This window comes from Manacus vitellinus, unplaced genomic scaffold (genome assembly GCF_001715985.3).
Source record: "Manacus vitellinus isolate BGI_N305 unplaced genomic scaffold, ASM171598v3 scaffold_30_pilon, whole genome shotgun sequence".
Lineage (NCBI taxonomy): Eukaryota > Metazoa > Chordata > Aves > Passeriformes > Pipridae > Manacus > Manacus vitellinus.
The window spans coordinates 2,606,401-2,619,642 of NW_021940291.1; the positions used below are offsets into that span (position 1 = coordinate 2,606,401).

The window sequence follows — 13,242 nt, forward strand, 5'->3', positions numbered from 1 at the left end:
CGGGGGACCCCGCGCTGAGGGGAGGGGGGAGGAAGGAATGAGGGCGGCGGGAATGGAAAGGTCCTGCAGGTCCAGAACGGCCGCTGGGAGGGAAGGGAGGAAGTTTCGTGGTGGTGGCTGGTGAAGGACTCCCGTCCCGTCGCGCCCCGTCCCGTCCCTGCCCTGTCCGCAGCCGAGCTTTAAGTTGCGCGTGAATTTATTCCCGTGACTCGGGACGTGCCTCCCGGCTGCAACCTTACTGTTCACTCGGAGTTATCAATCCACCGGGGAATTGGTAACTTTTTTTTTTCCTTCCTTTTTTTTCTTTTTTTTTGGTGGCGTTCCCTGCGTTAGCACCTCCGCTCCCTGGGAACACAGGCGTGTTGTTGTAGCATCCTTCTGAGCGTTTTAATTTCCATGTGAGAAACTGAGGTGGGCGTATTTAAATTTTGGGCATGCCAGATAATTTCAGGTGCGGAATGAGCGAGGTCTGCGTCTGACTCACCTCATAAATCCTCTGATCTTTAGAACAGGACAAACTGATAGGAATAATACCTCGTTTTGCATTACGAATAGAAGGGGTCCAGCTGGGGAAACATGGCTTTGGTTTCACAACCAGATGAATCAATGCTTCCAAAAATGTGTTAAATCTAAGTTGTGCAGACATTCCTAATTTGGGCAGATTTGATTTTTTAATTTTTTTTTTTCTTGCCTGACTTTGCAGTATCCTGTAAGACTGAATGGGGAGAAGCTGAGACTAAAAGGTGTTTCTTTTCAGCAGCTCTGTGTTTTCTTGTACAAAATGGAAAATATCCCCATAGCTGTAGCATTGCTGGTGGGGTACCAGACTGAAGACAAATTTGGTTTAAGCTACTACTGTGTGACAAGTATTCCAGGGCAGTGGTAAGCTCTTTAAGCCACTGTCAGGCTGCAGTTGTGTTTGCTTAGGCAAGGGTTCCAAAACAACTCCAGGTTTCCTAAATGAGAAGCAGAGGCCTTAATCTAGGAAATGGAAAATATTCTTCATAACTTTGGGATGTGGGAGGATGCAAATCTCTTGGAAGTTCAGGTATTGGTCTGGCTGGGGACAGTCTCAAGCAGCAGTGATTCATCTTCTCAGCTCTCAAAGACAACATAAAAATGGGAAAAAAAAATCCCAGAGGCTAATCACTTACACATTTAGTATGTTTGTGGCAATCAACATCTTATGAAACTCTTCTAAAATATGTGCAGGTGGGTCTGAGTTTTACTGTGTCAGCAATAAAATAATCTCCTTTTTCTAAGAGGTTTACGTTTTTATATTGTTTTTAGTTATTGTGTGCAGGGGAGACTAAACTTTACTAAACCTCTGCTCACACAGCTGTGAATGGAAAAAAACGGTATGTAAAGAGTAATGTTCAGAATTTGAGTTCTTATGCAGCAACAGCAGACCTGTGATACCTTTAAAGCCTTTTTGTAATCAATTCTTTTTGATAATATATTTCACATCAAAACTACTTCTAATACCACAAGTAATTATTACATTCCCCTTCTTGTGTTTCTGCTTTGTCTCATATCCTTTTTGCTATCTCTGGTAAAGAAAGAAGCCTTTGAAGTGAAACTTTTTTTCCTGATTTTTTTTTTCTCCCCCTTCCCAGTATAAGTTCAGAGACCTGACCATAGAAGAGCTGAAGAATGTTAGCAAGACATACCCAAACTTCACGTTCTCCATGAACACATACAGTAAGAAGTGATACAATTACTTTCAACTAATTGTGGCTGTGTACTTTGAACTAATTCAGGCTGTGTATAACAGAACCTAAATAGTGTGAATATCCTTCAGTTGTGTTCCTGTCTTTACTTTGACTCTTCTAAGAGTGCATAAATATAAAAACTATAAAAACCTTGATGACTTATTCACTTCATTTTATTTCAGCTTGTCAGTAATTATAGAAGATTGATGTTTTAAAATCTTTATATGTAACACCATTTTCCCCATTTTTCACGATTGTATTGAAAGCATTTTGCTATTTGTATCTTATAGAGTGTACTTCCAGCGTCCCTCAGCCTGACTGAAAATTCCTGCAACATCAGAATTACCCAGGACAAGGGATTTTCAGACTAAAGATGCAATTTTCATTAAGATTCCATTAAGGAAATACTGAAAAGGGGAGGTGGGACCTTTGTAGCATTCTAGTCTTGGCTCTTTCAGGGGCAGTGTGGTTGATTTCTAAAGAAAAATCGGTGTGGTATATTGGTAGTTGTGGATGGGACTACCATCACAGACTTGAAAGCATTTATTATTTTTTAAAATCACATTTTTAATTTCAGCCTTCAAGGATGGATCCCAGAAGGACCTCCTGAATTTTAGTGGTACTGTTCCAGTGAAATATGGTAAGATAAATCAAATTTTCTTGCCAGTTATGAATCTAATTGTGAAATGTGTTGGGTGCTGTCTCTTAGCAGTAGTGCAGCTTCTTTAAAGAGGGCTAGAAAGCATTTTGCATGAATTGGCAGAAGCCACTTCTGCAAAAGCAGATGCAAAAACAGATGCTGAAATTAAAAATTATTAATTATATAGGTAAATTAACTATTAAAAAGTCATGTAGTTGGAGACTGTGTAGGCAAACTCTTTGGTTCTAATGGAGGTTGTGTGAACTCTATATATACAAGCCCTATGCTTGTATAGGCAGTGTCCAAAAATAACCAGTAGGTAATTTTTTATTTTTAACTTGAAGCCTTTGGTAAAGCTCTTAATAGCTGCCTCTTTGCACTAGTTGTTAAGTCCTAAAATAAATATGAAATGGTACCTTTAAGTGATTTCTTTGCTGGGAAAAGAGGACATGTTGGCTGATAAGAGGACCTTGGGAAGCAAAACAACCACAGAGCTTTATATTAAGAAAGACACGATCAGTAGCACTTCAAGTCGATCCAGACAAGCCTGTGTTTGTTAACTAGCCTAAGTAACATAAATACTCTGTGTGAGTCTGGAAAGCGATCTCTCAGGCTTTTTTTCTTTGCTATTATGAAGTGTAAATCACATCACACACATGACTGGCTTTTAGTGCCTCTTCCCAATGCAGAAGTTACTAATGGCTTTTATTTTGCGTTGAACAGGTAATTCCTATAACATACCTATTCAGCTGTGGATTCTGGATTCTCATCCCTTTGCTCCCCCCATTTGCTTCTTGAAGCCAACTGCAAACATGGGCATTTCAGTGGGAAAGCATGTTGATGCTCATGGCAGGATTTATCTGCCCTACCTGCAGAACTGGAGCCATGTAAGAGGTGGAGTGGCTGAAGGGGGGAAGTACTTGGGAATAATGCATGGTATCATATTGAGATCCGTGGAGGGGAGTGAGTAGGGTTCAGGGCTTTTTGTTTTCTGCATTTTTTTTGTTAATTTTAAATATGCAATAGTTATGCAAAGAGAAGCAGAATGTTTTGTCTCTTGAGATTACAGCTTTCAGGCAGTTCAAAGCAATTGTAAAGGAAGTTGTAAGTGATTTGAAGGAAAATTATTTTAAGCTGAAGAAAAGGGACCGAGTTTGTTCCAAAGCAGTGTAAGCCTCATGATACTTTGTTGCTGTTAATAGTGAGTCATAGTATTAGACCAATTGAGTATCCCTAGGAAAGTTCAATGGAAGGTTCTACCTTTTGGGCATGTCTCTGTTGGCTGTTTCAGAGCTCTGAAACAGCACAGAGATTCTAGAGCCAATGCTGTTGCAAAATGATTCTGTACACTGTGTTAAATTACTCACTTAAATAGGACTGCCAGGCCAGTAAAAATGATTTAATGAATTCCAGCTTTCTGAAATGGATAGACTATATTTTACTTTATTGATATAGACATTCCTATGAGAACTTTTACTGACTTCACTGTGTATTTTGCCTGAAGAAGGGCTGAATTGCAAGAACTCTGGACAGTAATGCTCATCTGAGAAGACTGAACTATCTTTCCTTTAGCTAGGATTTATCCCTTTTATGATACTGGATGTGGCTATATCAAAGGTTTCCATATGTCCATGGATGCCTTCAAAAATTAGTTGCACTGCCAATTTCAATTTTAGAATTCCTTTTTGTTAAATTCCTTTTACTCCATACTCCTGTTTGGAAAGTATCTTTTCAAAAAGTGATGCTTTTCTTTCCCTTAAATGTTTGTGTAAATATTAAGGGTGTCAATATTTATGATTTGATTAAACTGTGTATAACTATGGGAGTTCACAGCTGCTATCACTATATGATATAGCTAGTCAACTGTTTTGTCTTCTGTATTGCTATATTTCAGCCTAAATCGACTGTCATTGGATTAATCAAGGAAATGATTGCAAAGTTTGAGGAAGAGCTCCCTTTGTATTCACTGTCATCCTCTGATGCAGCCAGGCAATCAGAACTTCTGTCCTACATTGCAAAGATTACAGAAGGTGTGGATGTTTTCATGAACTTGTTTCTAATGTTCTCTGATATATTAATTTATTGTTTTTAGTTGATATCACAAAGAACACTACACAGTTTTAATATCTGAATTTTTGGAGTTTGCCTGTCCACAGTGTATTGTGTTTTCTCTGTGTAGTCAAAAGTATCTCTTTGAACAGAGAGCTCAGATTCTCTTTATTTAGTAAGCAGCTCGTTTTGGATGTTTGCATTTAAGCCTACTGAAAACTATTGTAGACTTGATACTACTAATTTTTTGGAAATCACTGCAGGAAAACTCAGTCTGAGATTTTATGGAAAGGAGATGCGATTTTATTCTGAACAAGTTGATTTTACCCAATCCTAATCATGCATTGTCTCAGATCTCACTCACTCACACTCTCACACTCAGTCACAAGCCCTGAGACCCAGCTGACCCCAGTCACTGCTGTGCAGCACTGAGAACAAGGAACGCTGGCTGTGGAGTTCATTTCGTGTGTCTTGAGTTCTCCTTGTTCAGTGCTGACAAGCTGATTTTGGGACTTGTCTTTTATACCCTTCAGGAGTGGATGCAATTTGGCATTTTGCCTCATTGCTTTATCTCACCCATTTTAAGTCTTGGGCAAAATTCCTGAATTTCACAGTTCCCAGGTTTTCCGTACTTGAGTGTTTTATGGCTCCAGTCCTGTTACTCTTCACCCTGATACATTTTCTTCAGGTCAGTCTTTTCTTCTTCCTTTATTTAGTGCAATCACAGATGGTGATCTGTGGCAGCTTGTGCAAACCTTTCCCTTTAACCCTTTTCTGCTGTTTCTTCTGGTAATTGTGTACACAAACTGCTTGTGAGCTCAAACGTGGTGTGCACATGATACACATTTCTAGACAATCAATCTTAAATGTTTCGGTTACAAATCTCTCTGCATTATACTCAGAATGAGAATCACTGTGTTGCCAGTAGCATTGGCTAAGCAACCTCAGGTTCTTGTATTTTAATCAAATTCCATTTTGCATGTCTTTTCAAAATATGATATCTTTTACAAATTTTTTGACCATGATATGTATTCACATCTGTAACAGTAGCAAAGGGAGCATTGTTTGTGTGATATTAGTGTCTAGCTTCTTGCTATTGTTACTCATATGTTTCTACTTAGTGAAAAAACATTCCTATCTAAAGAGGAGTATTTGTGTTTTACAACCTTGCAGGTTGTGATGAATTTTCTGCAGTCAGGCTTGACCACTATTTTGAAAAGGTTTGTGTAATTTGATTTAACTCTGGCACAACCATGATCCTTTATGAAGCAGCAATACTTGTATTAATACAGTGTGGATTAGCACCTAAATTTGTGGTTTTCTTTTACTTGTAGGAGAGACTGACATGAAATCAAGGAGTAAAATTGGAGGCAAAAATGAAGGATGTTTTAATAAAATTACTGTTGTTGGAGCTGGAGATCTTGGCATTGCATGTGTGCTAACAGTTGCAGCAAAGGTACATAATTATAAAATAGTATAAAAATAGCAAACCTGATTAATAGAGAGGCTTCCAGTCTAGTTCTTAGTGTCTGACACTAAAAATACCTCAGCAGTTTTAACAGCTCTGTCACTGTTTAAGTCATTTGCCTCTTTAGTTAACTTACAGACATGCAGAAGTGTTAACTTCTGCCCTGCTTTCTCAGTCAGCTTTTTTTAAGTCAAAGGATTGAATATTGAATTCCCTTACTTTGAAAATCCTTACTTCTTTCCTGAGTGGTGGCCTCTTACAATTGGGATCTCCTAGTCCCCTGGAAAAGGAGAGTTTTCCTAAACTAAATTCTTTTTCCTGTGATTTGACTGTCATCTTGGTCAGTAATTTTGTTTGGTTTATACACAGTGCAACAAACACTGGAATTGGAGGAATTTTGGTTTTTATTCCCTACTCCAACAAGTTTCAGTTTGTTTTCTTGTTGATCTGTGTTATTTTTATTCATACAGGGTGTTGCAGACAAGGTGATTCTTTTGGATCTTTCTGAAGGTGCAGCAAAAGGAGGGACCATGGACTTGGAGATCTTTGCTCTGCCAAATGTGGAGATCAGCAGAGGTATTGGATGTTGTTTCTGGAATGGGAGCAAGTGCTGTACTGTGTGTGCTTGTGCTTGTTTTAATGAGAGCAGGACACTTGGGGAGACAGAGAGGCATACAGGCTGTCATTTGTGAAAGATGTATTCTTTTCATAGCTTCTTGCTTTCCTCTGTCTCTTCAGAGTAAAATTGGAAAGGAAGGTTCAGCAAAGCTTGAAAGCTTTTATTTCAGGCTTTTTCCATTGTTTATAGAGGTAGAGGTATGTTAGTCTGTACTTCCAGGATAAGAGGCTAATGCTGAGATTGGACTCATGCAGAAATACATAGAAGCCAAGCTGATACTTAAGTGTCAGAAGCAGAGAGAGGGAAAGAAGAGGGAAAAATATATTTATGTTAGGGAATTGGAGAGAGCTGTGAGACCAGTGTTAAAAAGGCTGATAAATAAAGGAATTTTTCGAAGTTCTGCTTTTCTAAATTGATGTTCATTAAACATGCCAATAGTTAGTTTTTAATCAGTATCACTGCATATTCAAACAATGAGTTCTTAAAAATCTTGTCCTCAGTTAGCTGTGGGTGTGCAATTCAACAGAGTCGATGCCATGTCTCTGTAATTAGTGAGGATGGCCACAGTCTTTGGTCTGGGTTGCAGAGCTTGGGGCGGTGCAACTCGGAAGCTCTTCCACAGAGGAAGCTGAAACTGAAATGAACGACTTCCCCATTCTTCCTTGCTTGTGTGTCGTGTTTGCATGTTCCTTGCACCCTCTGCAAGAGGAAATGAGGGGCTTTCTTGTGCTTCTGTTGTAATTTATCTTACTTTCAGGACAGGGACTTGTTCTGGTTCCACCAGGCGTCTTTGTTGCTTGTTCTGCAGCTGGCATTGCTTGCTGTACATTCTTTGATCTTATCTTGCAGGTTTTACTGCTAGCACACTTTTTTTCCTGAACCCTGGTTGTGCAACTGTATCACAAATCTGTCTGTGCCTTTGTGGTCGCCTATTATATGTTTACATTTAGCTGTGGTACAAAAAGCATGTATGTTGTTGGCTGTGCTCTTAGTAGTGTTACAGTATTACAAAATGCTTGTACACTGTCACCTGTTATTTTAGTATGCTTATATCTAGGTTTAGAGCAAGCTGGTATTAATTATATCCTGCTTAGTATGCTTCCAGTTTGTCAGTGCATTAGGCCTCTGCTTTGGCTTCAGCTGGTTCCAGAAGTGGTGCAACAGTCAAATCACCTTGTTGCCATGCCCAAGCTGATCACCTGTGTGGTACTCAGATATTTGAAGTTACCTGCTCAAGGCAGCTTTGACTTACATATTCCTGCAGCAAACATGGTTGTGTGTTTCCTTGGGCTAATAAATACATGGGTTTTTACTGGAGTTAATAAACAGACTTGAAGTGCTTTTAATGATTGTCTACATGTCCTTGACTGAGGTATAAGATCAAAAATTAGGAGTAAAATCTTTCCCCTTCTTTAACAATTGGAATAAAAATGAAGGAGCATTTTCAGAGATGTATTTTTTTTCCTCTCTTGCCAAGAAAACTTTGAAAAGTTTATCTGTCAACACTATCTACATTTTTTTCTGGTCCCTACTGTGTAACCTTGGACAAATTGCAATCTGCCTTCTGTGTTTGGCAACTGTAAAACAGGAAAGTAGTTCTATGGGAGAGCAGTGTCTTACAGGTGCTGTGGAAGTGCCCCAAATTCCACACTGGGGAAATTGGGAGGGACAGGAGGTGAAGAATCCCTAATTAAGCTGGATGCTGCAGTTTAGCCTTTAGAATGGCTCTTCGTGTTGCATCCAAGACTCAATAGAATGACATAAATTTTAAAACCCTCTTTTCTTTGTATTTTCAGATTTTTCTGCTTCTGCTGATTCAAAAGTTGTGGTAGTTACCGTTAATTCTCTGGGTAATGCTCAGACTTACCTCGATGTCATACAAAGCAATGTGGATTTGTTCAAAGGAATTATTCCAGCAATATCACACTACAGTCAGAATGCTGTTCTCCTTGTTGCTTCTCATCCAGGTATGTTGGTACTTTGCAAAATGTTCTGTCCCTTACATGGCTTTTTCTTTGGCCTGTTTTAAAAATATGTTACTGCTGAATACACCCACATAGTCAGAAGTTCTTACCACTCTGAAAGATGTTTTCCTTTTCAGCTTTGAGCAGGACACTGTCTTTGAGGGTTTTTTCTTTACTGTTACCAAGATAAAATAAAATAGTGTACTTTGTTTTGTATAAAAGGTATGTATTTCAGTATGTTTCTGTATGTAGTTTTGACCTGGCTGTGTCTACAAGATTCACATCCATTGGCTGTTGTCTTGTCAGTTGTGATTTTTATGTACACGTTTCCCCTGTGCAGAAAGGACAGATGCATGTGTGTTATGTGCCATATGATCACACTCACAGGCTACTAATATACAAAGTATAGTGTTCATAGTAAATATTGCAGCTATATTTTGGTGAAAGGTTTAAATCTGTTGGGTCAGGGATACTGTGAACTAAGACAAAGCAAGATCACTACTTAAAAGGGAAAGAAGTAAGTGTGAGCCTCTGTCCTGTAAATGCATTGAAGACAGCCCTTGTGTGTATTTCTCAAATGACTCTTACCTTCCTACCATTTTTGAGCTGTGGAGATGGAGCAGAGAGTGCTTGCCAAATGAAAATAAATTAAACACTGGCTGAATTAAATGTACAAGCCTGTGAGATTTTTGGTATAGGGAAGTGTGGTGGCTTATTCTGAAGTTTCACTTGATTTCTCTTAAAACTTTACTTGGGCTGTGAATTTTTTTCACCTCCTCCCCACCTGACTTGGTATTTTAGGTTGAAATAACCTACCAGTATGTTCTTACGTGCTTATGTATTTTCTAAAGTAAACAACTTGGTCCAGAGTTTTTAGTAATTGTGATTCAGAGTTTGCAGTTGTGTTGAATTGTGTGAGTGGTCCTTCATTGGCAACATCCTTTCCTTTCACATTTAGTTGAAGTAATGACATATGTGGCGTGGAAGCTGAGTGCCTTTCCCAAAAGCAGAGTGATTGGAGTAGGTGCCAATCTTGACTCGGAGAGATTTCAGTACATACTGACAAACCTTTTGAAAGCAGAGGTGCTGGCAAAAGATGCCTGGGTTATTGGTGAACAAGGGGAAGACAAAGGTAAAGTGATACTTTCTTATAACTATGAGCAGATGATGTCCTGGCAATGCTTAAGTAACTGAATATTAAAAGAATAATTGAGAAAAATAATGAAGGTAATAAGAAAAGTAATGAGTGGTAGATTTTCATAATGATTCTAAGTAAGAGAGTTTTTGTGTGTACCAAAGTCAGTAGACCTGGAGTGATAGCAGAAGTATTTGACATTTGTCACAGTAAAAAAACCAAAAATTACAAACCCACAAAAAACCCCCAACCAACCTCATGCTGGTTTTCTTTTTGGCTTTAACAATATAGTAAAAATACAGGTTAGAGGTACTGAAAGAGGAAGGAAATGTGGTATAATATATGGCAGGTTACTGCTGCTGTAACAATTATTACACATTACTTCAATCATCTTTAAGGAAGTGTCTCTGGCAAGGTGCTACTATAGAGTTTATTTCATCACTCCAGGGAACATTAAAAAGTTGTCATCTACATTTGGGTTGTTGTGGAGGAAGGAAAGTTTGGAAAGCCTGAATTTTTCTTTTTATTTTTCTTCTCCTCACCTTATCTGGTACCTATGTTAGTCACTGTTTAGATATGCATTTAACCATTGATTTTTTTCTCTTTAGTATCATCGTGGACCAGTTATAATTTAGCTGCAAATCAAACAGAAGGAATGGCTGCTCGTAACTCAAGGCAAAAGGTGGCCAACAGGTAACACCATTGTAACCCTTTCCTTTTCTTCATGTTCAGGTACTTGATGTTTGCAGAGTTTCTCCTTTTTCTCTTTATGAATTGGGTGAACTTTGCTCTGAAATGTTCATACGTTGAGTTTATAGCAGATTGTAGGTCGTGTTGTCATTCTCCTTTGGTCAGTGTGTATGGTCACTGTTTTTCTGAAGTTCTTAATAAAGTTGTGCCTGTGGCAATCTAAGGAGAAGACACCAGAATATCAGAGGCTGCCAGTTTGGCTGTGTGTTAAAGAAAAAATAATAGACAAGCCTTCTGACACACTTTTCTCAGAGCTTGTGTTGGAAGCATTTGCTTCAAAGCAAAGCACAGCTTTGGGTGAATTTACCTGATTCCATTAGCTACTTATTAGTTACTCCTCTTGACAGAAAAGAGAATTGTTACTACTGTGGGTAAAAAGTATTGTAAAGAAATTTTTTAAAGCATTTCTTTATTCCATTCTGTTGTTTTCCAAAACAGAGAATCATACTTTTATAGTATACTATACCTGATATGGTGCACTTAATCTGTCTTCTGGGTTTTACAAATAAACCAAAATAGGAATAATTAAAATCTAAACATCATGTTTTTCTTCTTTTCCTGGTTTATATATAGAGCTATGGAAGTTCTGAAGGGAAAAGGTCAGAGATCTTGGTCTGTTGGGCTCTCAGTTGCTGATTTGACTGACAGCATTCTGAAAGATAAAAGAAAGGTTCATTCTATATCCACTCTGGCAAAGGTAAATGTGTTATTAATATTTTTTGGTTGGCAGTGTAATTATATTATTTATACTGGATATGACCATTAATTTTAGCAGACAGGCATGTCTGAAGCAATGCTACTGCTGTTGCTTTCTTCCAACCACAGCTTTCAAATATAGTCCAAAAATGAGTAAAAGTCAGTTAATGCTTTAATCTGAAACCAATATTAAAAGTGGATTATTCTCCCAAAAATACATGTCCAAAAGGGAAATACATTCAAGGTTGCTGACCAGCACCCCTGCAATAGCTGGATTTGGCAAATGAAATGTGTGAATTGCAGTTCCTGAGTGTTTAGTATTGAATGTAGATTTTTTTAGAGGCTGAAAGAGTTCAGTATCTTTTATGAAAGTACAAAATGCATTTCTGCCATTATTTTATTTGACCAGGTTTGAAACAGCTGCCTTTTTACTCCTTGATACTTTAATTAGAGACAAAAGTTATGAAGCCTTAGTTAACTTCAAATTATAGACTGAACTTTGTTTAAAGCTTATCCTAAGAGGCTTCACTGAAGCATTAAGTCACTTCGTATGACGAGAAAACCCGTGTAGAAACATGTACTTGTCCCTTCAAATTAGAGCCTTCAAAAGGGTGATTTGCATGTCCCAGTGCAGGGAAGCTGCTGCTTATTCTTTCGAGTACAAACACATACCTAATTTCATCATTATGTTTCAAATAAAGTTTTTAATAGTTTATGAACTAAATTCAGATACAGAGGGGTGACAAGTCTTTTACATTCTGTAGTTACTCTCCAGTTTAAGATTTCCCATACAAATCCTAAAAATAAATGCAGTCTACAGTGTAAACTTGAATTATAGGGATATAAGTTGGATGAATTCTCTCACAAAGTAAATATGGGATCAGTATTTGAAAAGCGTTCCCCAGATACTTCTCTTTGGCTATATTTTTTACTTTATTTTGGTCAGTCTTAAAAGAACTAATGATACCGTACTATCAAGTGTCCCTGCTTGTTCTACCTAAGGAGTGGGTGTTAATAGTATAAACTTTGCCTGTGTTATAGAGATATGATATATCTATATTGGAAAACTCCTCCAAGTGTGGCATGGTTCACAAATTTTTATCTGCACTGTAATCTTTTCCAGTTTCTATACAGTAACCCACTGCAGAGTATGTAAAATAACTGGAATTTGACCCATCCAAATGCCATATGATGGAATATCCTTGCTTAATTAAAATAATCAATTCTTTTGTGTACGTGCATGCTTCAGATGGCATGTACAAGTAACCGTGTGACAGTGTTCTTTGTGTGTTGTTTCAGGGATGCTGCAATATAAACAGTGAAGTGTTCTTAAGTCTCCCATGTATTCTTGGAACCAAGGGAGTGCTTGAAATGGTCAAACTGGAAGAAGACCCACTGGTGCAAGAGAAACTGCAAAGCAGCGCAGGGTCAATTCATGACCTTCAGCAGCAGCTGAAGCTGTAAGGAAGCACAAGGGAGGCCTCCGTGTCTGCTCACACAAGTCGGAGATTTGCAAGGCAGAAGAGGTTGCTTCGTATATATGGATTTCTATATAAAACAGGAAGTTTTGTTACTTTACCTTCCTGAAGTGCTTTCTCAGTTTTGGTTTAAATTATGTAATACTGCTCTGTACAGTAATGTCTTCTTCGAAAAGTGCACTTTTGGTAGCCAAAATGGGGAGGGTAATATGCCAGAATGTTTTACCTGAATTCAGGTGACATTGGCCTCTGGTTTTTGGTTGCTGATTATAGCCTGATTCTTGGGTTAATCTTAGCTCTTTGCACCTCATTCCATAGCTCCATCTTTCATGGCTGATGCTCTTATGTCAATGAACTGCTAATTACCTCCTACTAATCCTGCTAAGGGGAGCACAGTGTTAGCAATACCCTTCAAAGCTGAAGTATTGGATATGGATTTGTGTGGCATGCTTAATGCTGTTGGGAATATTCTGGTCATGACTTGTTTTGCTTTTATTTCGTAAAGACATTCAGAGCACTAAGGCATCTACAGTTCTCAGTACACACATGCAGCACTGCAACAGGTGCTCTTCCTGAATGGGATTCAAATAAAGGATAAAATCCAGCAGTTAAGAAATGCAGAAGTATCTGTGCATTCAGACCTCGCTCCAAAGCCAGCTGAGGGCAGTGAGCTTTACATCAGGCTGAGGAACATACAGCTGCTTGAGAAGGCAACAGAACCTGTAACCCAC

The 13,242-nt window shown here is 38.4% G+C and overlaps 1 protein-coding gene across 3 annotated transcripts; it reads left to right on the top strand.

Moving 5' to 3' along the window:
- Window positions 1-48: 48 nt before the first annotated feature.
- UEVLD (UEV and lactate/malate dehyrogenase domains) lies at window positions 49-13,116 on the top strand. 3 transcript variants are annotated; one of them, XM_018076059.2, is made up of 12 exons: window positions 49-274; window positions 1,617-1,701; window positions 2,290-2,352; window positions 3,076-3,239; window positions 4,247-4,382; window positions 5,736-5,857; window positions 6,340-6,445; window positions 8,285-8,455; window positions 9,411-9,584; window positions 10,196-10,280; window positions 10,911-11,034; window positions 12,333-13,116. In XM_018076059.2, exons 2-12 carry the CDS (start codon window positions 1,689-1,691, stop codon window positions 12,495-12,497), a joined length of 1,323 nt encoding a protein of 440 aa, XP_017931548.1. In that variant the 5' UTR covers window positions 49-274; window positions 1,617-1,688; the 3' UTR covers window positions 12,498-13,116. The 3 variants fall into 3 exon arrangements, with proteins under 3 accessions (XP_017931548.1, XP_017931549.1, XP_017931550.1); XM_018076060.1 differs by lacking the exon at window positions 49-274 and adding an exon at window positions 1,194-1,212; XM_018076061.1 differs by lacking the exons at window positions 49-274; window positions 1,617-1,701; window positions 2,290-2,352 and having other exon boundaries at window positions 3,132-3,246.
- The last annotated feature ends 126 nt before the right edge of the window (window positions 13,117-13,242 follow it).